At 41.8% G+C, this 23,889-nt stretch overlaps 1 protein-coding gene and 1 long non-coding RNA gene across 4 annotated transcripts in view; both read left to right on the forward strand.

Moving 5' to 3' along the window:
• The window catches only part of trpm7 (transient receptor potential cation channel, subfamily M, member 7), a 39,998-nt gene extending 24,732 nt beyond the window's left edge, over positions 1-15,266 (forward strand). For both annotated transcript variants that reach the window (XM_037095028.1, XM_037095026.1), the window contains exons 20-40: positions 1,470-1,598; positions 1,730-1,981; positions 3,256-3,430; positions 4,576-4,708; positions 4,820-4,998; positions 5,142-5,274; positions 5,487-6,289; positions 7,356-7,444; positions 8,087-8,183; positions 8,292-8,368; positions 8,469-8,506; positions 8,598-8,626; positions 8,946-8,999; positions 9,558-9,602; positions 9,728-9,793; positions 10,996-11,279; positions 12,197-12,279; positions 12,765-12,970; positions 13,187-13,238; positions 13,550-13,656; positions 14,193-15,266. In XM_037095028.1, coding sequence (XP_036950923.1) covers positions 1,470-1,598; positions 1,730-1,981; positions 3,256-3,430; positions 4,576-4,708; positions 4,820-4,998; positions 5,142-5,274; positions 5,487-6,289; positions 7,356-7,444; positions 8,087-8,183; positions 8,292-8,368; positions 8,469-8,506; positions 8,598-8,626; positions 8,946-8,999; positions 9,558-9,602; positions 9,728-9,793; positions 10,996-11,279; positions 12,197-12,279; positions 12,765-12,970; positions 13,187-13,238; positions 13,550-13,656; positions 14,193-14,323 — 3,162 coding nt within the window. In that variant the 3' untranslated portion in view covers positions 14,324-15,266. The remainder of the gene's footprint in view (positions 1-1,469; positions 1,599-1,729; positions 1,982-3,255; positions 3,431-4,575; positions 4,709-4,819; positions 4,999-5,141; positions 5,275-5,486; positions 6,290-7,355; positions 7,445-8,086; positions 8,184-8,291; positions 8,369-8,468; positions 8,507-8,597; positions 8,627-8,945; positions 9,000-9,557; positions 9,603-9,727; positions 9,794-10,995; positions 11,280-12,196; positions 12,280-12,764; positions 12,971-13,186; positions 13,239-13,549; positions 13,657-14,192) is intronic.
• A 1,272-nt stretch (positions 15,267-16,538) lies between these two features.
• LOC119018824 lies at positions 16,539-20,781 on the forward strand. Of its 2 annotated transcripts, none has more exons than XR_005074871.1 (5): positions 16,539-16,899; positions 17,191-17,291; positions 17,521-17,597; positions 18,275-20,672; positions 20,767-20,781. It is a non-coding gene; the product is annotated as an uncharacterized LOC119018824 (long non-coding RNA). The 2 variants fall into 2 exon arrangements; XR_005074870.1 differs by lacking the exon at positions 20,767-20,781 and having other exon boundaries at positions 16,545-16,899; positions 18,275-20,071; positions 20,548-20,562.
• The last annotated feature ends 3,108 nt before the right edge of the window (positions 20,782-23,889 follow it).

Genomic DNA, 23,889 nt, shown 5'->3' on the forward strand with positions numbered 1-23,889 from the left:
AAGTATATAGTAGTTCCTGGAACAATTTGGTCTAAAGGAGCTATTTGAGATGTGGCAATTGGTGATGTTTAGAATAAAGATCAGCACTAAGCTTTGCTTAATGCTTATTTCTGTCTTCACCGGGTTGGGCTGACACGATACCCGGCTGTGATTGATAGTCTATTAATACCACAAATAGGAGAGGGAATGTAAAAAGTAGTGAGTCAGGAAGAATGGAAGAGACATATATTCCCACAGCACCGCCCACAGGAAAGCTCAGGGAACGCAATCATACACCAGTTTCCCAATCCACAGCAAATATCAGTCTGGACTCAGGAATTATTTGTGGGAAGTTTTTTTTTTTTTTTTTTTTCTGGCCTGTGGGTCGCTTGCAAATTACGAATTTAAAGGCAACAGATTTTTCAAAAAAGAGGCAGCAAGTTGCATTTACAGCTTGTTTTCTGCACATTTTCTTTAATACACACTCAGTGATGGGATTATCATTCATCTTTTCTTACTTGCTCTTATGTTTATGTATATACACAAGCCTGAGGCTGGTTCTCAGGAGCCTGGGAGTCATCACTGAGGGTTTTATTTGCAGGGACAGGGCTGTTTTTCAGGCTAATCAAGACTGAGTGGAGCTGATAGCATCACTGAAACTGCCAGTCTGTGTAATGTAGCCCATGCCCCGGGCTTATCTACATCTGCAGAACCAGCTCCAGTACATCCAGTGCAGCACCTAACAATGACTGACCCATCAAACCGGAGAGTTTAATGGCTGATTTTCCAAGAGTCCACACCTTGCATGTCAAGGTTCAGCTGTTTTTGAAAGCATAGATCAAAGTTGCTCCAGAGACATTTTCGGGTGCGTGCACACGTGTAAATTGCCTGTCTCTATGGACAATTTACAAACTTTCCCACAGTCTGCAGGATGGTTGACCTGTGCTTCACACACACACAGGGGCTCTTTTGTCCAAACTTAATTTACATTTAGAAGTGTTCTTCAGTGTTACTATAAAGGAACTGATTATTGCAGCTTTAAAATGAGGACTCTGTTATAAAATCCCCATCTGTGTTTCTTACATAATTCACCTCATCCCTCCCTTGTCAGAGCAGGCTTTGTCAGGAACTGTGAATTTCACTTGAGACTCAGAAGCTGAAGTTTCTCCTCTCTCACACGGCCCCCATCCACACAGCTAACCGCCAGCTGAGCTCTGAGACCTCTGAGGCCTCCGTCAAGACTATTTGCTCCTGACTTAAAGTGCCACGATGTGATTCTGCCCCTCCAGAGGGCCTCAACTGACCTTGTCTCAAAATATTTCAGAGAGAGGAACACGGGACAGTTAACATCTACGTCCAACATATCTTACATACTGTGTATCTAAGTGGCTCACATTTGTGTTGTTAAAGAAATTTATACTTTGAATAAGCATTTTATATGATATTTCAGGGTTGTTAAAGAGTGTTATTGTTGTGTCTCCGACTGTCAGCTCTTCTACCTGGGCTTCTTGATGTTCTACTCGTATGTGGTCCTGGTGAAAATGCCTGAATGGCCTTCTCCTCAAGAGTGGGTGGTCATCCTCTACATATTCACCTCTGCCATTGAGAAAATTCGAGAGGTATGTGGGACTGAAGTATTTTAAGACATTTAAAAATGATGACAAAGACTATCTTTGTTTAGTCCTAGTACTTAGTTCATCCCCCGATCATTATTTCATGTTGTTCTTCTTCATCCTTTCTTTTTTTCTAGATGTTTATGTCTGAAGCAGGCAAAATAAGCCAGAAGATAAAGGTGTGGTTCAGTGACTATTTCAATTTGTCCGACTTTCTGGCCATCGTGACCTTCTTTATTGGCTTCGGCCTGAGGTTGGCTGGAGGAGAAGCCTTTGTCCCCGGGAGGACGGTGTATTGTCTCAATATCATCTTCTGGTACGTGCGACTCATGGATATCCTGGCTGTGAACCAGCAAGCTGGACCGTACGTCATGATGATCGCTAAAATGGTGAGTTCTATGAGAGAGGCACCACTGGATGATGTAAGCAAGCAGATATCAGTATTTTTGTTTACCGTTTAAAGACTGTCATTACTCTTTCTTCCATGTTTTTTTTTCTGATGGTGCTCTTAGATCTCCACAAAACTGAAAAAAGATGTTTAACAATGATCATTGATACATAAGGCCATGACAGTATGCAGCCTTTGTGTTGGTAGCTTTTTAGCAAGTGGTTTAAACACACTGTGAGAGTTATCACGTTTTTTTATGTTTTTATTTAATCAGTTTGAATTCACATTTAAACAGCATTAATCAACTACGTGATGTTTTCAGGTATTGTAACCCACTACGTTAGCTGAGCAGCCACATCAGTGTTAGAGCAGCTCCACGTCGTAGTTTAAACATAGTATTTTTTATCATTTTTGAGAGATAGATTACTTCCAAAAGCATATTGAGTGAAATGATCTGACAGTCATGTTAAAAGATTGAATTATTTGAAAGTAGTTGTTAGTTCATGTTTGAAATGTACTTTCTTGCCCTGTAGTATGAGGCTTGTACGGTGGCTCTTAAGTGCTAATCACAACGGCAAATCAGAAAACACAACAACAAATCAAAAAACACAGCAACATTAACCAAACCGGAAAAGGTAGGTACCCTCAATGCCTTTGAACCGGAAGGACATGGTTTACAAGTTTTCAAAACATGAACACCGCCGGTTCAAAGAACAGAGCAGACCAATCAGCGACAATTCATGTCGCCTGAGGGTACCTACCATTTCCTGTGTGGTTAATGTCATTGTGTTTTCTGTTTTGTTGTGTTTTTCTGATTTGCCATTGTGATTTGCACTTCAGGGCACCTCAGCTCAGCTTAGCTTAGCTTGGTTTAACCTGAAGACTGGAAGCAGGCAGAAATGGCTAGCCTGGCTCTGCCCAAAGCTAATAAAATCTGCTAACCCCAGCAACTCTAAAAAAATGTTACATGTTATATGAGGCAAACATTTCTTTGCTAAGTCTAAACAGCAATGCTGACTATTGTTTCAGGTTAGCCATATCCCCTGTTCTCAGACTTTATCTTGACTGGCTGCTACCTTTAGCTCTTCATTCAGTGTACAGATATTCGAGTCGTATCAGTCTGGCCATCTCAAGCAAAATTAATGACGTAGTGCTGATGTTTGATCGCCAGAGTAGACGTGTGTGCACTATAGAAACTTTATAAGGCAAATATTGTTTCAAGTAGTGATGATATCATCAATTACATGTTTTTCATTCGGTGTGTCCCTCTTTCAGGTGGCCAACATGTTTTATATTGTAGTAATAATGGCTATTGTCCTGCTGAGCTATGGCGTACCCAGGAAAGCCATTCTGTACCCACATGAGGAGCCCAGCTGGACGCTGGCCAAAGATGTGGTCTTCCAGCCGTACTGGATGATGTACGGGGAAGTGTATGCCTATGAAATCGATGGTAAGGACGATGAGGATGGTAGGGGAGATTACGAGGGTAAGAGCAGTTTTATTCAAAGCTTCTCACCACGGCATGTAGGCTGATTGTCACTCAAAACATGCACTGGAAATCAAACCCACGACGGAATAATCATTGCTCCCCCTCACAGCCTCCTCACACGACATGCGCAGCCAACGCCGGTCTCTTTAGGCAGGGCAGTGCCTTTTGCTTCACCACATCATCGACTGCCTCGATTCAGTGACAAATGGTCTGGATGAAATGCAGTATTGAGTGTTGATCGCTTGAGTCGGTTGGCTGTGCCACATAACCAAAGTGGGCCGTACCAACTTCTCACCCACAGTTGGAAATTTTCACATGGTTTATGACTGTTAACGTGACCTTCATAGTAAATAAGGAGGTGATGGATAGTCAGAGGTTTGTAGAAATGGTAAAAGAATAAATGGAAAAAAAATTGGAACACTAAAGGTTCGATTTTGAATAATCAATTACTATTCCTCTGAAAAAATTAAGTAATATAAGCTCATGTTTTTACAATATGACAGGCTATTATCAATTTAATTCCTTCCAAATCACATGAAAATTCTTGGAAGAAAAAATTGATAATTGAATAATTGTAATGCTAGAATGAATTTTTCCTTATGTTTCAAACATTGCTTCTGGTTTCAAGGTAATACTGGAAGAAATTCTGTGTTAAATGCCGTCACTTGTTATCTGGAAACAGTTCCTTTCATGGTAATATATTAGATTAAACCATATAATGAAAAGCCCAGAGGACATCTGGTAATTACATGGCATTACCTATTACCTTCATCATTGAAATAGTACTCCAGTTACCTTGTTATTATCAAGCTGTAATGTAGAATTCAACTGCTGTTTGTTTAAACATCACATTGAATACATAGAAATAAATACAATCTGAGCAGGATTTTATATTAAAATATCTAATATTTCAAGGCATTTTCAAAGCAGTATGATCCTTCTCTGTTATCGCAGTATGCATCCGATTTGGACCCTCACAGGGCAGAACATTAGTTTTAGACTAGTTAAAGATCAAGACCCAGATGTGTTGAGACTGTATACCTTTTATATTCGGAGGATGTATGTGTGCACATGTGTGTATCCTAAAAAGCTCCTCCTCTTCACAGTGTGTGCCAACAACAGTGAGAGCTCAGTAAAGACCCTGTGTGCGGCGGGAGTGTGGCTGACTCCTCTGCTACAAGCAGTCTACCTCTTTGTACAGTATATCCTAATGGTCAACCTCCTCATCGCCTTCTTCAAGTAAGTGCCCAACATGTCACTGCTTAATCCAGCTGTGTTTCCAGAAATAATGTGTGTGTGCTCATTAGCCAAGTTCTCCACAGTATAATTTCTATACTCTCTGTTTTCCAGCAATGTGTATTTGCAAGTAAAGTCCATTTCTAATCTGGTGTGGAAGTACCAGCGTTACCACTTCATTATGGCCTACCATGAGAAGCCTGTCCTCCCACCGCCCTTCATCCTGCTCTGCCATATCTACTCCCTCTTCTGTATGTGTAGGAAGAGGAAGAAGGAGAATACCTACGGACCAAGTACGAGCACACAGTTGAAGGCATTTTGCCACTGATTAATGCCTGATGCCATTTTCCTAAAGGACATTTTGTGTACAAAACAAAGAACATTTGGCAAGTTAAAGAAGATCTCCAACAGTAAACCGTTCTTTCTTTATTTCCAGAGCTGTTTCTCACAGAGGAGGACCAAAAGAAGCTTCACGATTTTGAGGAGCAGTGTGTGGAGACGTATTTTCATGAAAAGGATGATCAGTTTCATTCGGGGAGTGAAGAGCGCATACGTCTTACCTCAGAAAGGTGAGACTGTTATTGGACTTCTGTGGCGCTTTCTTGTAAAGGAGCTAAAGTTTTGGTTTGCTGTCACTGTCATCAAAACATATTGTGCGTAAGGTGTAGCAAATGTGCTGAACGCACTTGTTCCCCCATAAAATGGGTTTTCAAATGTCTTTTTTAAGTATTTTAAATGCTGTTTACATGGGCTAACTGAAGTTACTCTTTGTCCTTTGCAGGGTTGAGACCATGTGTATGCAGCTAAGAGAAGTCGGGAACAAGGTCAACTTTATAAAACGCTCTTTGCACACGCTGGACTCTCAGATCGGTCACCTGCAGGACCTCTCTGCTCTGACTGTGGACACTCTAAAGACCCTCACTGCTCAGAGGGCTTCAGAGGCCAGCAAGGTCCACAATCAGATCACCAGGGAGCTCAGCCTGTCTAAGAACGTGGTCCCCAGCATCGGCCCTGTGGCACCAGACACTGGCCCCCACTCTAAATCGTCCATGATGGGCAAACGCAGCGTGGGGGCCTACTACGGCTCCTCTTTTCCCCAGGCAGGAGTCAACATTGCAGATTCTCTGTTTGGGATTGGTGTAGGGGGAGGGGCTGGGACAGAAGGTAGCCGGAGAGTCGGGCCCAGCCCTGCAGAAGGACTGGGGCTGGACCCTAGCCTGAACCCAGCATTGAGTCCAGAGAGGAGGGGGTTGTTTGGGCTCGGGCACTTTGCTGCAGAGGCTGGCTCCTCAGGTAGCACTGGCCCCAGTGCCTTTGTCCAAAGTGCTGTGGCCATTTCCCCTCCGGAGCTGCGTCTCCGAGGCCACTCACTCACCCAGAGTAAGCTGACCCGTCCATTAGAGCCGGGCCTTTCCGACTCCCCATCCAGCCTGCCCAATGTGCCCTCCCCTGGGGCTCAGTTCCACATCAGCAGCACCCCTTCCCAGCCCAGTGGCTCCAGCCACCCAGAACTCGCCCTCACCGGGCTTTACCAGCAGCCCCTCCAGCCAGACAGTACCACTGTTGAATTTGGGGCATTTGTGGGTAAGTATGAGACTGAGAGTGAGTCTGTTGTTGATGAGGAGGTAAAAGAGGATGATGAAAACTGTGTGTGTGTGTATCCTACTGTTGTTATCATCTCTAAGACTTCGGGCTCTGCTCGGCCTGCCTGCTTGCCTGCTTACGCTGCAAAGCCTGAGAATGCAAAGGGGTTAGGAAGGGGGAAGGGAGACAGGGAGGCTCGTGTGGGGTACGTGAACGAGGCGTTCTGCGATGATGAGGACAAATCAGGCTCTCTGAGTAGACAGAACACAGACACTGGCGTCCCACTGACTCCTGAAGCTGAGTCATCACCGGGTGACACCCATGGAGATAGCGACCTGCCAGGTTGCACCCATGCCCCTGCTGTGGCACCCAGAAGACCCCACAGACGAAGGAGCAGGGAACAAAATACGTTGGGACGATCTGCCCCTCTAGCGTCCTGCTGTCAGGGTCAAAGTGGGTCGGGCGTATCGCTCGAAAAGAGGAACACGGCAAGAGAGCCAAACACAAAGAGAGGTTTGAGTTTAAGTCTGAGCTTACATTGATGGCGGCGTCTACCGGGTGCTGGGGCCTGTCCATCTTCAGATCAGGGTCCCAGTAGACCTTTAACTGGTGCTTTTTGCTTTTCTTTCTCTGCTCTGTCTAGATCTCTTGTCTGACTGGTTTACTCTTTGTTCCTGGGTGGTTCTGAGGTTTACACATTTAATGTGACTGGAGCATGAATGATTGGTTGACTGGTTGAGGATTTTAGTATTAACCATGATTGATGATTGATTTGGCAGGTGGAGGTGATGGTGAATCAGATGTTTGAACTGTGATTATTATACAATTGAGGTGACCTGGTTGTCTTGTCACCAGGCATTCTTGTTCTGAATGCTACACGATGATCACCTTAGATTTCACAATGGGAGTAGAAATCAAATCCTAAATGCTAGAAAAATGATAATTTGTGATTGTTTTGGTGGGATATTTTTACAGGATGCAGTCATGGAAAAAAAATAATGTGCCAACAGCAAGGGAAGTTTTTTAATTAGCCCAATATGGACTGACAACATTTTCTTTGTTTTAGGACATAAAGACAGTTTGGACCTCCAGCACTCCACACCCAAAGAAACCTCCAGCAGACAGCAAAGCCCGACTGCACAGGCCAGATCGCAGGTGTGTGTGTGTGTGTGTGTGTGTGTGTGTGTGTGTGTGTGTGTGTGTGTGTGTGTGTGTGTGTGTGTGTGTGTGTGTGTGTGTGTGTGTGTGTGTGTGTGTGTGTGTGTGTTTGTCTACAGGCCAATTATACTGGCATCCCGCATGTTTGTTTTTGTTTTGTTTTCTTGGCGTGTTTGATCAGTGTGTGTCTGTTTCGGTCATATTTTTCTCCCATCTTGTAAATACTTTAGAAGGATGTTGTTTCTCCTTTACCTTGCAACACGATGCAATTGATCAATCCGTCACCTGTCGAGCCGAATCAGAACAAATCCTGATACATCGTGTTGTGAATTAAGTGACTGCGGGAAGGCCTCACTCATTAAATGCATTACCATCTCTATGTGATGCTGCTGCTACATTAGTAATACCAATTATTGTATTTTGTCAAAACGTTATAATTTCCTCTGATTTTGGTTGAGGCACTGTTTATAACTCAAGAGTTGAAGTGCCTCTGAACCATTTAACTCTGTAAAGGCAGCAAACTTCCAACACACAGTCTTGTCACTAGCAGCCATGTTTCAGGATTCAGCCTATTAAAATTAAACATATAAACTAACCAAATGTTCCCCCTTTTCTTTTTGTCTGTTATTCTGGCTACAGGCTCAGGCTGAAAGTCACGGTCACATCAGAGCGGTCAACTCCTATGCTGGTTTTACAGAGTTTGACAGAAAGCCAGCTTTCCTCCATCCTGACTCCAGTAAGCCCAGAAGGAAAAAAATTAAAAAGCCCAGAAACAAACAGCAGCAGTGATATTTCCTACACTTTCACTGTTACAGATGGTAATCATTCGTTCGTGTTTTTGCAGCTCTGACAAAGAAGGACAGGAGCAGAGTGTCAGCTGAAGACATCCTCATCCACGAGGACCCCAGGACGGCAGTACTGGTAAGAAGTGTGTCTAAAGCAAAAACCAAACAAAAAAAAACACACATCTGTAGCTTTTTTTCTGTCATTGTTTAACAACTTCTTCGTGTTTCCTCAACAGGAAAGAGTTCAGGTGAAATCAGCCCAAGCCAGCAGCCTGTAAGTGTCCCACTGGCTAACATGATGTACACACATACACAAACACACATGCATGTAAAACTGATGTGTCTCTGTTATCTCCTCCTTTCAGACGAGCCCCTGGAGAAGATACACTAAGCGGTAAGCTGTGTAGTTTCACCGTAGTACTTTAGTTTGTTCACACTCATTCTGTCCTGATCTGCAAGTCCAGCAGCATTTACACAGACGCTGTTATCAAAGTTTTCAAAGTGACTTTTACTGTTTTTCACTTTCACGTTTGTATTTGATTCGATCAGAACAGGGATCTCCCATGTAAACCATTTTGCAGTGTTTTTTAACTGTAACTTAATGATCACATCAGAAACAGAGAGTGAACTTGTACCATATACTGCTGTACATTTTGTTTACTCTTTTTTCCTGATGAAAGCTTAATTGTCTTTTTCTTCTTCTGCGGTTACAGCCGCAGTTTCTCTCTACACGCCACGACACACCCACCTCGGAGCCAGAAAGGACTGTAAGTAATCGGCGCTCACTGAGCGAATATCAGGGTTTTTAATACCATGACCATGTTTTGACTCTGGATTACACCCCGCTGCTGCATTTTGTTTGACAGACAGAAATTAATGGATGATAATAAGCGATAGGCCTGGATAAAAGGACCTTTGTTGTTGGTATTTATGAGAAAAAAAGTAGATCAAAGAAACTTAAAATACATGTAAAATCATCTAGATGTATTATTTTATTAGTCCTTCTGACTTTGAGTTAAACAGTGAGTAACAAATTATTTATGTAGCTTCCAAATACAAATCCATGAGGATGAATACAAATACTTTTATTTACTTAGTGACTAATAACAGGAAATAAAAGAGCTGCATCCAGCTTCAGCTGTTTTTGTGCTGTTGTTGTGAAGCAGATCAGTGACCTCTGCTGGTGGATGCTGGAACAGCTCAGAGTATTTCTGTTGAATTAATTAAACCAGATGATTGATTACCACCGCCATGTTTATAACGACAACATAAACTAAGTTTTACAAAAACATGAACAGGCCTCTCCTTTTTTTTTTTCTCCGTAGCTATTGGCTCACCTTTCAAACCCATGGAAAACTACCAGTACTCAGGTGAGACATGGAGCATAACTATCATGTTTTCATGGATTTCCAAAATCAATGTAGACTTTATTCTGTTCGCTCTTCTTCTTCGGTTGTCTTTATCTGTTTATGTGTGTTTGTGTTTCTTCTTATAGCTGTGGAGCGCAACAACTTGATGAGGCTGTCCCAGAGTATCCCCTTCACCCCCGTGCCCCCGAGAGGTAAGTCTGGGTCACAGCACACTCTCAGACCTGTGCGGTCAGGTGAACACCCTGCAGACACTTCTTAGAAACAAGAGTTGGAAAACAGTTGGAAAATGAGGAAGTTTAGAGCCAGATAAGAGATGTGGTTTGTGCATTGTTTTCATTGCACCACTCCTGCGGCTGGATTCTGCACCGTCAGGTCCGGGCAATGAATGCACAGTGTCTGTGCTGTCTTCTGTGTTGTGTTGTTTCTTGTTATTATGTTGGCTTCATTAATAATGTTCTACTGCCTGGAAAGATTTTGATGAGTGGCAGCTACGTTGTTGTTACAGTCTGATTGTTTTTACTATGAATGTGTTGAAGTGTAGATGCCTGTGCGTCATGTGAGTCTCTCTGGCTTTTATCATGGTGGTGTAAAGTTGTGATTATACTGTTTACTCGCAGCAAGTGCATCATACAGGAACCAGTTTTGAGTGTGATTATGATTTTAAAACACCATGAAGCAATTTTAAATATCATCGTTAAATCTGCCAACATAATAAAGTTATCAGTACCACAATAAACTATGATCTTTGATCTTGAACAAAGTTAGAGACAACTTGTTTAAAAAGACAGTCTTTCGCAGTCAGCTGTCATTTCTAGATGGTAACTCGCCAAATATCTTGAAAGATTGATCCCCAACTAAAACCATGATCTTTCCGAAAACCCTAGGCGTGTCTCAGCCTAACCCGATCTTAACAACAGTGTTGTCACACTATGTAACATAATTACTTTGTACACACACAAGAACCAAGTTTGATGGCTCTCGCTGACACACCTAGAAGAAAAACCGTCTCTGTCTTAGTGTTACACTGAACAAGTAATATCATCATTGCCTTGTAAATGCAGTGTTCTTGGCTCAGATCCAGACCTGAGACACTTCTTTCTGTCAAATCCTTCACCCCGTGTGCCCTCACATTTCCTGTCTGACTCTCTGATATACTTGAGTCAAAAGCCTAGTATGTTAAATAGACCCATACTACAGAGTTAATAGAGGAAGCCATTATAAAGACAGATAAGAAGCCCTTCTGTCTCCTGGTGGATAAAAACTGTATAAAGAAGACTTTAAAGCATGTTTCTGTTTTGAGAAGCAAACAGCTGAGGAGGTTACAGAGGTCAGCTAATCATCTCCGTGTTAATCAGCCTCTCTGACGCTCACCTGCTGCTCTGTGCTCCCGCAGGTGAGCCGGTGACTGTGTACCGTCTAGAGGAGAGCTCCCCCAACACCATCAACAACAGCATGTCTTCCTGGGCCCAGCGTGGCCTCTGTGCCAAAATAGAGTTTCTCAGCAAGGAGGAGATGGGCGGTGGACTCAGACGGGCCCTCAAGGTGCTCTGCACGTGGTCAGAGTACGACATCCTGAAGCCAGGACATCTGTATATAGTCAAATCCTTCCTTCCTGAGGTGGTCCAAACCTGGCAGAGCATCTACAAGGAGGACACTGTGCTACACCTTTGTCTCAGGGTAGGAGGACACACACACACACACACACACACACACACACACACACACACACACACACACACACACACACACACACACTCACTCTTAATGTCACATTTTACCCATTTACACTGTAGAGCTTCACAGAATCTCCTCTGCGCTTAGTAGGTTAGGTTAGGTACAGTTTGCAGGATGGAATCGGTCCGTGGAAAACTGCGTCCACTAGAAGTGTCTGTCTTTGCCGCTGACAGGCTGAGGTTTTTATTTTTTAACTGTCTGACAACTTTACAGAAACGATTCTTTACAGAGAGACCTTTCTGTTAAATAATAAGCTCCTTTTTGTAACCAGGAGCACAAGTCTCGTTCAGGGAGAAGTCTCGTTCTCGTTCTGCAGAGAGGCTGCTTCAAGAAGACGGCGATGGAGAGAGTTAGAAAGAGAAGTTTGGAGTTTATCTAGAAGGTCTGCCAGCGGGAGTTTATCTTCAAAGTCATCGCTGAGCAAGAACTTGGCGATACTTCCCTTTGAACGAGACTTCAGTTTCTGGTCGAACAACAGATCTTACTATTTAACATGTTTTCTCACTCTCAACTTTGACTGTCATCGTTGCATCAAAGGATTACATTTCTTGGCTGCCAGCATGAGTCGATCTGCTGGACAGACTCCAAAACTTTTGGTTACATGTAAATATAAGGCCTGTGTTTAAATGTACTGGAATTCCCCTTTTAATAATCAAATAATCAGCAGTTGCTCGTAGCTTTTTGCTATTAAGTCATTAGACGCAGCAGTAATTACTGTGATGCATATCCCTGGAAAAAACCCCACAAAATTACTTTACTGTTTGTTTTTGTGACCTTTATTGTAGTGATATCACACCTACACTAATGTAGGACATTAATGTCAGACCTGTTATGAGTTGTGTTTTCCTGCATTATTACAGGAAATTCAGCAACAACGAGCTGCTCAGAAACTGACATTTGCCTTCAACCAAATAAGGCCGAAGACTATTCCTTACTCACCGAGGTAAGCACATTCAGTTTTCTTTTTTTTTTTTTTGTTTCCTTGTTGGACTGTTTTGCTTAGCTCATGGTGGTTTGGCAGGACATCAATGTCAATATGAAGCCGTCCTTCACCCGACCTAATGAACATTCCTCTGTGTTGCCATTGTTCCTTGTGCTGAGCTAACTGACAGACAGTCAGGAGAGTGGTATCGATCTTGTCGTCTAACTCAAAGAGTTGCCCAAGTGTTGAGTCATTCAAGGATCAAGACATTTGTAAACTGATGACATTATTTGGTCAAGAAGTTGTTTTTCCTTTTTCAACATCATAATTGCGTGAAAGCTGGAATCACTTTGTTAATACACAGTTCTTTCTTTATCTTTAACGCCTCATCATGACTAAAAAAAAAAAATCTAAAACTGACCAGGAGAATTTTGTGGGATGTTGTTTGTTGAACTCTCTGCTCTTGTGAGCCATTAACCTGAAACCTGAGTCCTCTGTGTGTTCAGGTTTCTGGAGGTGTTTCTGCTCTACTGTCACTCTGCCGGACAGTGGTTTGCTATAGAGGAGTGCATTACCGGAGAGTTCAGGAAGTTCAACAACAACAACGGAGAGGAGATCAACCCCACTAACCTGCTGGAGGAAACCATGCTGGCCTTCAGCCACTGGACCTACGAGTACACCCGCGGAGAGCTGCTGGTGCTCGACCTGCAGGGTAAAAGACGCTGACATGTCACCACACAGTCTCATATATATCTCATATATATATATATATATATATATATATATATATAAGAGAAGTTTCCTGTTTTTAGATTTAAATGGCACTTACTCATGTAGACTGGCCTTTATCTCCAGTGACTTCCTGCGCAGGGTGTAATGATGTCATGATATTAAAGATCATGTGTTGGCGTTTTGTGTTTCTCTGAAGGTGTTGGGGAGATTCTGACTGATCCATCAGTCATTAAGAGCGGCGAGAAAGGGTAACTCACCTTTTTTAAATGTATTCTTTCAGCTTCCTCTGGCTGAATTATGTAAAACTGAAACTAGGAACGATTAGTTGATCGATCAGCATCTATTTTGGCAATCGATTAATCAAGTATGTCATTTTTTTTGTGCAAACATAACTTGGTTTCAGCTTCTCACCTGCGATTTGCTGCTTTTTGGTCTTAAATTCACTGTTGCTCAGTTTAAAATAAAAAAAAGTTTCCTTAGAGTTTACAAGAATTTTCCTCATTTACCAGCTATTTCTCTGATAATATTTCAGTAAATGACTGCTGTTTGACTCTTGCAGATCCTACGATATGATATTTGGACCTGCCAACCTGGGGGATGACGCCATTAGGAACTTTCGAGCAAAGCACCACTGCAACTCCTGCTGTCGGAAACTCAAACTTCCTGGTGAGGATTAGTACACCGCAGAGTTTGCATCACAAATATGGCTCCTATATACATCCTCATATTTCAACCTGGCAGACATACAGACGCACTCTGATGAGAGGTTATTTCTTCTTAAAAGCACCTCAGGTTCGTCTCCCTTACTAAGAATATTTAGATGCGCAAATATTGTCGTTGAACCACTGGAAACAAAATATCTGCATTTCACTGTGAAGTCCGCCCTTGACAACAGAGCACAGGACGTTCAAGTTACCACATCGCACTGGTTATTTGCATCCTGGATCTGTATGAATTTTGACAAGGAGACAGTTTCCCTCTTCAGCAGATAAGAGTGAAAACAGCCTCACATTTGCACTGTCACTCTGATGTATGAGGAAACATTAAAGTCAAAGAACAAGAACCAGAACACATTTCTGACTGGTGTTCGTTTATTTCACTGTGTTTGTGCTCTGATTAAAAAATCAGAAAATCTCGAGTTAGAATAAAATGGCGAATCTGTTACATAATGTGGACTTTCCTCCTTGTTTCTTACTCATCAGATCTAAAGCGGAATGACTACACGCCAGATAAGGTGACGTTCCCACAGGAAGACCCTCCCGGGGGCGCCGGCGGAGGAGGCGGCGGCGGCGGTGTCAGAGAGTCCCACCAATCCATGAGGCTGATGCTGTGATCCTGTTTAATCCGCGAGGGCGAACGATCAGGAGGCTACACTGTTCTCGTCGATTTATGATTTTATTATTTTTGGTATTTTAAGTCAAAGCCAAGGAGCTGAGAGGCACGACCAATCAACTGGAAGAATCACACCTGTGTTTCCACGGAAACCAGTGCATGCAGACTGTGTCACGTTTGTGTTGGTCCCGCCACAAAACGCTGTGTCAAACACAATTCAACCATCTTAACCTTTTTTGTTGGGTTTTTTTTTTTTTTTTTTTTTTTTAGTACATAAATGAGGAAAAAAAAAAAAGTTTTAAACATATTTTGTATAAGTTTATGAAAATATATATGTGTATATGAACTGGATATATCAACAGGTACAGTAACATTGCAGAGGGTTTATTATTTATTACGAAAGTTTGAGAAGTTGCCTTGTTTTAAGAAAAGAAAAAATAAAAAGAACAAATCTAAGTGCATTGTACATCTGTTACAGCAGCGTCATGGAGGACCGCCTGCTGACATGGAGTCTCTGCAACGCTGCCGTTTGCCACCACATCATTTTTATAGATGTATAAAGACTTGTATCACAACATTTTGTCTCTTAGCTAACGAGAAGATATACATGAATTTGAAAGTCTTGTAAAAATATGGGCAGATTGCAATGCAACTTTTACAGAACAATGTATGTACATTTTATTGTATTGAAAGTGTGTCCACCAAAATATTGCTGATAGTTTTTATTGTTACAAAGGTACTATTGCTATATCTTTGTCATCAACTATTGTATGAGCAAATTACAATCTAGTGTATCTTATAGATACTGTTATCCGGCATGAGCTGAACAGATTAAAATATTTTATTCAGGGGAACTGACAAAAACGTTAAGGGTATTACTGTATACATTTTGTACTGGATATCATTTTAAACAAATAAAATGTCTAAAAGCTTTAGCAACATCACTGTGACTCGATGCATGGCCCGTCTTTAGATTCAAATCAAAAACAGTTATTTTTTTAAGAAGTGTGCCGTGAAGAAGAAAATAGTCGACCAGCAGAAACTGAATTTTGAACATTTTTTGGGTGTCTTTTCACAGATTTTGTTGCCAAACTGGTTGTAAAATGTGAGGAATTTATACTTGTGGTGTTCGTGCTTTTTCATAAGCAGTGTTTATCGGTTTATATTTATATTATATTTTAATTTAAACTGTTGCCGTGGCATTAATCTCGTCATCAGTCGAGCAGTGAGGTCCTGTAGATAGAAGGTAAATTCTTGGCTGTCCGCCTGCAGAAGGACACAGTCGGTCTGCTGTGTGAACAGAAGCCTCAGATTCCTCTGATCAGACTGCAGCTGCCGCTATCAGAGTCCACACGCACAATGACCTCCGTTCATCCGCCAGCTGACCAAATCAATAGCCGGCTCACCTGTGCACCTGCAGGTGTGATAGTGTGCCGGCTATCTCGTAGCTCTGAAAGGAAAGAAATGTGACACGTGGGGTCTGGCTGCCATGTCAGGGTGATACTGCAGGAACAGTATGGCTTTTTGTGTATGTTCTATGCATTTGCAAAGTTCATCTTCTGGGTTTATACAATGCTCGTCCCAGTTTGAATGAAGCGGATATGAGGCTTCAGCAGCCTTATTATTATTATTTTATTGTGATATTCCGTCTTTATGTTTCCTGGCGCACAGTTTACCTGCTGAGCTGCTGCTTTATTTGACTCTCTGTGACTGCTGAAGCCTTGAAATGACCAATTGTGTTGTTTTAACAAGCATACTTAGTTAAAAATGTGATTTATGCACCAATAATTTACTGACAAATTAGATTAAATTCAATTTGATGCAGATAAATGTATTTTATCTGCTCTCACCTCACACAGTCCCCTCATTACTTTGCCAAAATATGTTTATGTTGAAGACCATTTTAGAAAAGCGTATTAGTTTTTCATCTGAGCCCTCATGTCTACACCTCTCTCCAACACATCCTTCAGTCCTTCAGTACTGGGTTAGACCAGTATGGAACATTTCTATGAATTAATGTCCCTTAAATGAAAATACTTTGCATTTGAGTTGTGTTGTTTCAGAAGAGTACCAACTCTGCCAACACCTAAACACAACTCGTGACACAGTTTCTGTCCACACTGTTGTTGTCTCAACCCTTCTGTCCCCACCCCGTTTCAACACAAAGTTTCACCCTTGCTTGTGACACCTTTTGGTTAAACTCTTTGCACAGAAGGGCGGTGGTGGATTTTGTCCTCTGTCTCATATTTAATATCACGAGTAGGGGTCTCCTCAGGACCAGTGTGACCCCAGGAGGGTTTATCACAGCGACCAGTGACTCCTGCTCTGACACAAAGAAACTGAGCTGTAATAATACCTCTGTTATCTCATCCAATTCAAATTGAAACAAGACGCCTAAAACTGGACCGACCGGTTTCACCCTCCCACTGGGTGTGGCTCACTTGGTAATACTCGACTAATAGTGACTTTGCAGGTTATTCAGCTGATCTCTGGACAGTTAACAGCTCCTCATCGACCACAGGCTCCTACGAAGCGGCCTTACTGCAAAACCATGGTGAAAGTCACCATCGAATACTGGTAAGTTTATACTTTATATTCTGCTGATTGATCTTGTAGTTGATTTCAGGAGAAAAAAAAATGTATTAAAGTGGAAATTTTCACCAAGTGGACATATTGATCCTTGTTTAGTAACATGTTTTAATTCAGTATGTTGGCTCTAAAATACAGAGATCCTTTTCTCTGATATTGCAACTGTCGCACCCTCAAAGGATTTCAGCACAGAAACATGAAAGGTGAAGTCCAAAGAGCCGACAAGAGGGTTCACTAAAGCTGTTGTTCCTGTGTTTGTGTTGTGTTGTTGTGTTACAGTAACGGATGAAATTCAGCCTACCGCAACCGCTGCGCGGAGCTGAGTAGGAAACTCAGGGAGATTCCTGGCGTGGAGGTGAAAGGAATCCCTGGGAAATCTAGTAAGCTGCTGCTTTCTCCACCTATACACCAGTCTACAGCTATGGAGGCTCATTACTGCCATGATGATGATGATGATTTGAAAAGAGAAAAAAAACTGAAAGAAAATCAAATGAAAGGAATGAGAAAAATCAAAGACCTAAAGCAGATAATATGTGTAGACTGACACTGAGAACCTCTTTACATTAACTCCACTCGGATGCACTTTGTCTCATTTCTCGCCCCCAACAGGCAGCTTTGAGGTGTCCGCGGACGGTTAGCTGATCTACTCCAAGCTCCGGACGGGAAAGTTCCCCACTGACGAGCAGGTTGGTGGGATACAAATCTGATCTTATTTACTTATTTACATAGTAAATACGCATGTAAATGTGCTTATTTACCTCATGGTGTGGAAAAACTACTCATCTTTTATATTTCCTTCTAATATCTTTTTATGTACTTTGCTTATAAAAACTCATTTTGGTGACGTGTTAAACGTTTTCTTGCTCTCCAACGACAACAACAACCAGCTAATTACATTGACCATAGCCTGATCTTTCACTGTTCAGAGAACAGCTGAGGGTTCAGTGGGTCGTGATAACATTTGCATTTTCACTAACAGCAACAATTCTCACATCTAAAAAGCTGTTTTTTGCATAATGACTCAGTTTCTCTATGAGACACGTTCACATGCATTCTTTACAGCGGTGTGTCAAGAGACTGTGGGTTGTTTTTTTTGGCTCTACACCCACATACTTAAGATGGATGACTGAAGATAATTAAGTTTCTGTTCTGGTATCAACCAGTTGCCCGTCTGTAAATCGAAATTCAGTTGGTGGAAAGGAAAAATGTGACGTTTGATAAGTCAGTTGAGACGAGGGGACGTGAACGTCTCGGCAAGATTTCATGGCGATGCGTACATGACTTGTTAGGATCAGTTCGAACCAAAAAGTCAACAGTCTGATGTGGCACTAAATGAAAAAGTCTTTCTGTTTTGTGTCACCAGGTGTTGGAGATCGTAAGAGAGATGGCCGGTGTAAAGCCGGCGGGTTCCAAGCACGGTTCCTCCCACCATTAGAAGAGGACGATGAGGGCTGTATTCACACTGCGAGAACGTGGGCTGCTTCGTTTTTTTCTTTCTTGAGGCTCAGGCTGTGTTCCCTCACAGCCTCTCGTCTGAATGCAAATATTAATTAGAACATTGGTAAATTAAAAGTTTAATTATGGACCAAATTCGAAAAGCAGACCCACGACTTCTTCACTGTGAATACAGACAAAGACAGGAAGGTGATGAGAGCAACTCTGAGGGTCCAGGCACTGATCTGCACTTCTGTCTATGAATGTGCGCGCTAAAAGCATGCAGCGTGCGCACGATGCACGACCAGAAGGCCTTTCAGCTCGACTGCAGCCTCAGGAACTGCTCTCGTCAGGTCTGTCTCATGTATGTAACGTCTCTGCAGATGCATTCACTCAGGGATGGAAAATCACAAACTCTTTAACCAAGCCACATAATTCACATTTCAGGTCTGTGATTGGGTACGAAACTAAAGGAAAAAGTTAAGACATACGCTCATTCACGTTCTTGCCAAGAGTCGGCGAGATGATCGTTCATCTCGTCCAAGTCTCGACAAGAAAGCGAATGGGTACATTTCCGAGATGGTTGACCTCCTGTTTTACACTTCTTGTGGTCAGACATCATACATGCGGGTCATTTCCTCTCTGATATGGCAAAAATAAGAGTCAAAGCTGGACATTTTTTAAAGCGCCAGCGTTAAAAGCAACAGCCTGTAACTTCCTGGAGAGAGTTGGTTGATTTGTTCGTTGAGCGTCGTTCTCAGGTCGCGGAGCCGAGCTGCCAACCCACAGCGACGGTCTCTGACGTTCTGGGGACGAGGCTCAACAATCAGCTGTAATTAACTTTGTCCAGTAAGTCACACGTTGTTGCTTTTAAAGTTCAAATTCATCCGCTTCACTCTGACGTACTTCATGAACACGGACTCATTATTTCTGCCGTATCAGATCTGTTTTATTTTATTCACACCTGCCACATGTGCCAGAGTATTTCCTCCCTGGTTGTGATATTATCGTGTGCTGCATTTCTGTTCCTACTCTCATATTGTACCAGGTAACATAAAATCAGTGACACATATTACAGGTGCGATAATTCATTTGATATTTGAACCTGTTGACACAACTTAGTGTACTGTTACGCTGTTTTTATCATCATTTCCAACAAAAGAAATATCCTGAAATGCAATAAAATATAACAAAAACCACCTGCTCTCCTCAGATGATTGTCACAGTGTGTATTTGGTCTGTAGTCAAATGTCTCTGTGTGGCGATCAGGCCGATACGATCCACCATCACATCAGAGATCAGCCAGACTTCCTGAACTGTTCCCGCTCGTGTGTCCCTTTGTTTCCTCTAGATAACATCAAATCCGAGAAATCCCTCTGGGCTGAAGATACAGAGTCTCTTGTTTAACTCGTTTATTTAATGTTGCAGATTTCCTCAGTCCTGGTCCTCGGGGCGCCCTGCCCTGCATGTTCAAGATGCTCCAACTCTCCTGATTTCAAATGATCGACCTGTCATCAGGTGATGCTGAAGCCTGATAACGATCCATTCGTTTGGATCAGGTGTCAAACACTGGGTTAATAAAGATACAAACGATTCATATTTTATGTTCTCGTGGCTTGAATTTCAATCTGCAAAGATGAGTCACAGCTGGAGAAAATTACACGATATCTCCTTCCGAAATTCAGTGGAGGAAAAAAGGGTTAATGTGCGACGCAACTATTCAAATGTAAGTGCCTCAGTTTCATATCTCGATGTGTGGAAACACAAAGCTGTGATATCTGGACCAGCTGTCGATTGTTGAGGTCACAGCGTTTAACACGTTCCTCACCACCCTTCATGGGGGTTTTCACAGAAGCTCAGTGAGCACTGTGACATCCTCTGGAAGCCGGACTAAGCTTGGCACTGTAGTTTTGTTTATTTTTTTAGCAAACATGTAGGATCAAATTGTGTTTTTGCTGGAGACTCAGAGACACAAGCTGCTAATAGGGTCAATTCACTGTGGGTTCAGGCTTTTCACAGGACTGGTGACGCCAAAAAAATTGAAGATTATCAGCAGATTTATCCTTCAGAGGGTCGGATATTAATCTTGTGGGATGGAACAATGAAAAGCACATACAGTCTGAACTTTAAGCCCTCTGGATTGAGTTTTTAAAGCAGTCGCTGAGTGTAATCTCTCTTCGGTATAATCCATAAAATAAACAGATGATGGTGGCAGCACAGATTCGTCTGATCTTTGTGCTCTGCTGGTGGAGTAAAACACGATCAACAGGAAGCGCGGCAGAGCCCCACATCTGACGCCGCTGTGGTTTCGCTATTTCTCAAACAATGTGAGCTAAACTGTGTGTTGTGACTAATGGAGAGAACAGTCGAACGTGGGAGTGTTGAGAATGACTTTGCTGTGGGAAACGTCCTCTCGTTTAGCTGGAGCACTGAAGTGACCGACACTTTGTCTGCGTACAAGGAGTCAGAGGGACGCAAAACAATGGCCTCGCTGCAGTATCATGAACACACACACACACACACACACACACACACACTGGCCTCATTTGGAACAGACTACTTTATGACTTCATTTCCTTCTGTCATTTAACAATATGATGTTTATCTAAATTAAAGCACATTTGTTAAACAAACCTACCAGTTACTTTATGATGTGCTGTTTTAACCACCTCATTATAGTTCACTTGATGTATCTATTAATTTAAGATTCATTAGTAAGATTATGTCACTTTACACTGAACGGTGCATTTAAAGACTCACACAGTGAACGGTGTTTTAATGTTGTGTTAACGTTCAGCTTGATTTCCTGTACACGGCAGGAAGTTTGGAGGTTGCATGTAAATCTGATAAATCCTGTGCAGGGACGCTGCTCGGTGGCTGATTCACATGCATTGTGGGTAATGTGGTCAAAAATGTATTTTAAAAAATCAGATCACTTGTTTTTAAACCGCACATTAAGAATCCAGCAGTGTTATAAGGCGTGCCAGACCATTGGACTGCCTTTCCTAACATGCTGCCTACATTACCCACAATTCCATTCTCCAGGCAATTTGATCAGATTACATGCAGCTTCGTCTTGAACCACAAAAGGCTTTATACTTCTGCTGTTTCTCACATATGTCGCTGTACTCCCTGAGACCTGTAAACACATGTTAATGTGTTAAATTTGTGTAGTTACACGTTAAGTAAAAATACCTATTTATACTTTATTTAAAGTATAGAAATATAAGATGCAAAATGTACTAAATGTATCAAAGTATCAGTACCTGGAGTGGCCTCTTTCAGATTATTATATATGTTTTACTGTGAACGCTGCAGTTAAGTTTAACTTGTACATGACAGTGTACAGCAGGGGCTCCCAGCCACCAGGTGTTGGACCGGTACCGGGTCTCGGTTTGTGTTTAGCAAAATCTTCATCATCAAAGCGGCTGTCACATAAATACTGAAGGGTCAAAAGTGCAATATTTGATGTGTGTGTGTGTGTGTGTGTGTGTGTGTGTGTGTGTGTGTGTGGGTGTGTGTGTGTGTGTGTGTGTGTGTGTGCCAAATTGTAAAAGTATCTCAGACTCCATGTTTGTAACGTTGTGGTCATTAATAAAACGTTAATAAATCAATACATTCATCATATTAGAGACGCACCTTTGATCATATTAAAGGGCTGTTCAACAAGTGTGTGTGTGTGTGTGTGTGTGTGTGTGTGTGTGTGTGTGTGTGTGTGTGTGTGTGTGTGTGTGTGTGTGTGTATATATAAATAACTGTGTGTGGCTACAGGGTCAGCCGCTAGATGACTCAGGCGTCATGAGGTAGTTGTCAGAAAGTGTGTGTGTGTGTGTGCTCTGAACATGTTGTGTAAACAGATGTTAGAACAAAGACAAGCTGATACGATGCCACGGCTCCTTCTTCCTCTATTTAACCGATGGAGTCATTGTTTTTGCGGAGGCAGAGCAGCAGGTGATCCAGCTGGGTGACTCTGGCACTGCGGAGTCCATCAGCAGCAAAACAAAAAGCATCCACTTGGAACTGAATATTATTTTCTGTGAGTCAGTCGAAAGCTTTGTGTTACTTAGTGACAGTAAAATGTGACAACACACAGCCCGGTGAAATAAGTAACTGTATAAGTTAGTTTGGACAGGTTTATTTAGTATGTGTCTGAGTATGAAAGTAAATAATCTTTATTAAGTTAAATGTTTCAGTTTGGTTGATATTCTTCAACGTATCAACTTTGATAGTAACGAGACAACACGTCGATGTGACGCACAGTCAAATAAACTTGAGATGTGGGTGAAAACTATGACGAGGATCTTGTGTTCAGATTGTTTTGTCAATAGAAAAAAAAAAGTCAAATCTAAAATTTCTACTTGAGGAGACGAAATTCAGTGAAAGTTAAAATTAAATCCAAATGTGATCAAGTTGAAAATAACAAAATATATTAACTCTATGTATTAGATGTTTGATTTAATCAAAAACAATACATTTGAAATTAAAGATTAAGACCAGACTTAATAATGAATCAATATTAAACATTAAATAGTATCAAGTTGAACATAAACAAGTCATCATCATAAATGATGTTTCTGATAGTTTTCCACAAACTGAACAGGATAAATATTTTTGTTTTTTGAAATGTTTCAGCGGTGAACTTTTTCTAATTCTGATGTCTACTCAACATGTAGTCAACAGATGATCATGAAAACAGATTTTTGGTTTGAGAACAAATTTTTACTGACATATTTTAAAAGGTAATCTGGACTCCATAGTGTATTTCTTCAGTCATGCAAAGTTGTTCAAATTCTCTCGTTTTATTTTGTTACTGAGCTGATTTGATTTTTATGAATTATGGCATGACTGTGGCTCAGTGGTAGAGGAAGTGTCTTGTTATTGGAAGGGTTGCTGGTTTGATTCCCTTCGTCTACATGTCGACGTGTCCTTGAGGAAGATACTGAACCCCAAATGACTCCTGATGTGCTGTTTAGCACCTCGCACAGCAGCCACCGCCATCAGTGTATGAATTACTGGAAGCTGCTCTGGACAAAAGCATCTGATAAAATGTAAATATTTGACATTATGTGTAATAATTGAGATGAATAGAATCTTGTTTTATTCTGCTTTTTTTGTTTTTTTCTCTCACTTTCCTCTCATTCCTTCATTTGTCTTTTCATTTTGACTGAATAATATTTTTCGATTTGCATATTTGAAATAAAATAAACCAATTGATCATTTGCTTTTAAAAAGTTTACTATAGTTGGAGTTTATCAAAACACTGACACGATGAGGGACATCGTCTGCAGGATTTGACTGAATGAGCAGACCTGGTAGCCTCCACAATAACTAACTTTGCAGCATTTCAAATGTAGGAGGTACTTTTAGCCGTAAGTGCTTTAAAAACATCTGGGTCCGAGTGTGAGGACTCCCAACAGAACCAGCCAGGAGCCAAGTTTAGCCCTAAGATGTTTTGTGCCTGCAGCCGTTGTTGTGTAACGTGAGCACTGAAGCAGGTCAGAGGAGCAGAGACAGACAGCAGAACATCTCTTATTTATGACAATA

This window comes from Acanthopagrus latus, chromosome 4 (genome assembly GCF_904848185.1).
Source record: "Acanthopagrus latus isolate v.2019 chromosome 4, fAcaLat1.1, whole genome shotgun sequence".
NCBI classification, from domain to species: domain Eukaryota; kingdom Metazoa; phylum Chordata; class Actinopteri; order Spariformes; family Sparidae; genus Acanthopagrus; species Acanthopagrus latus.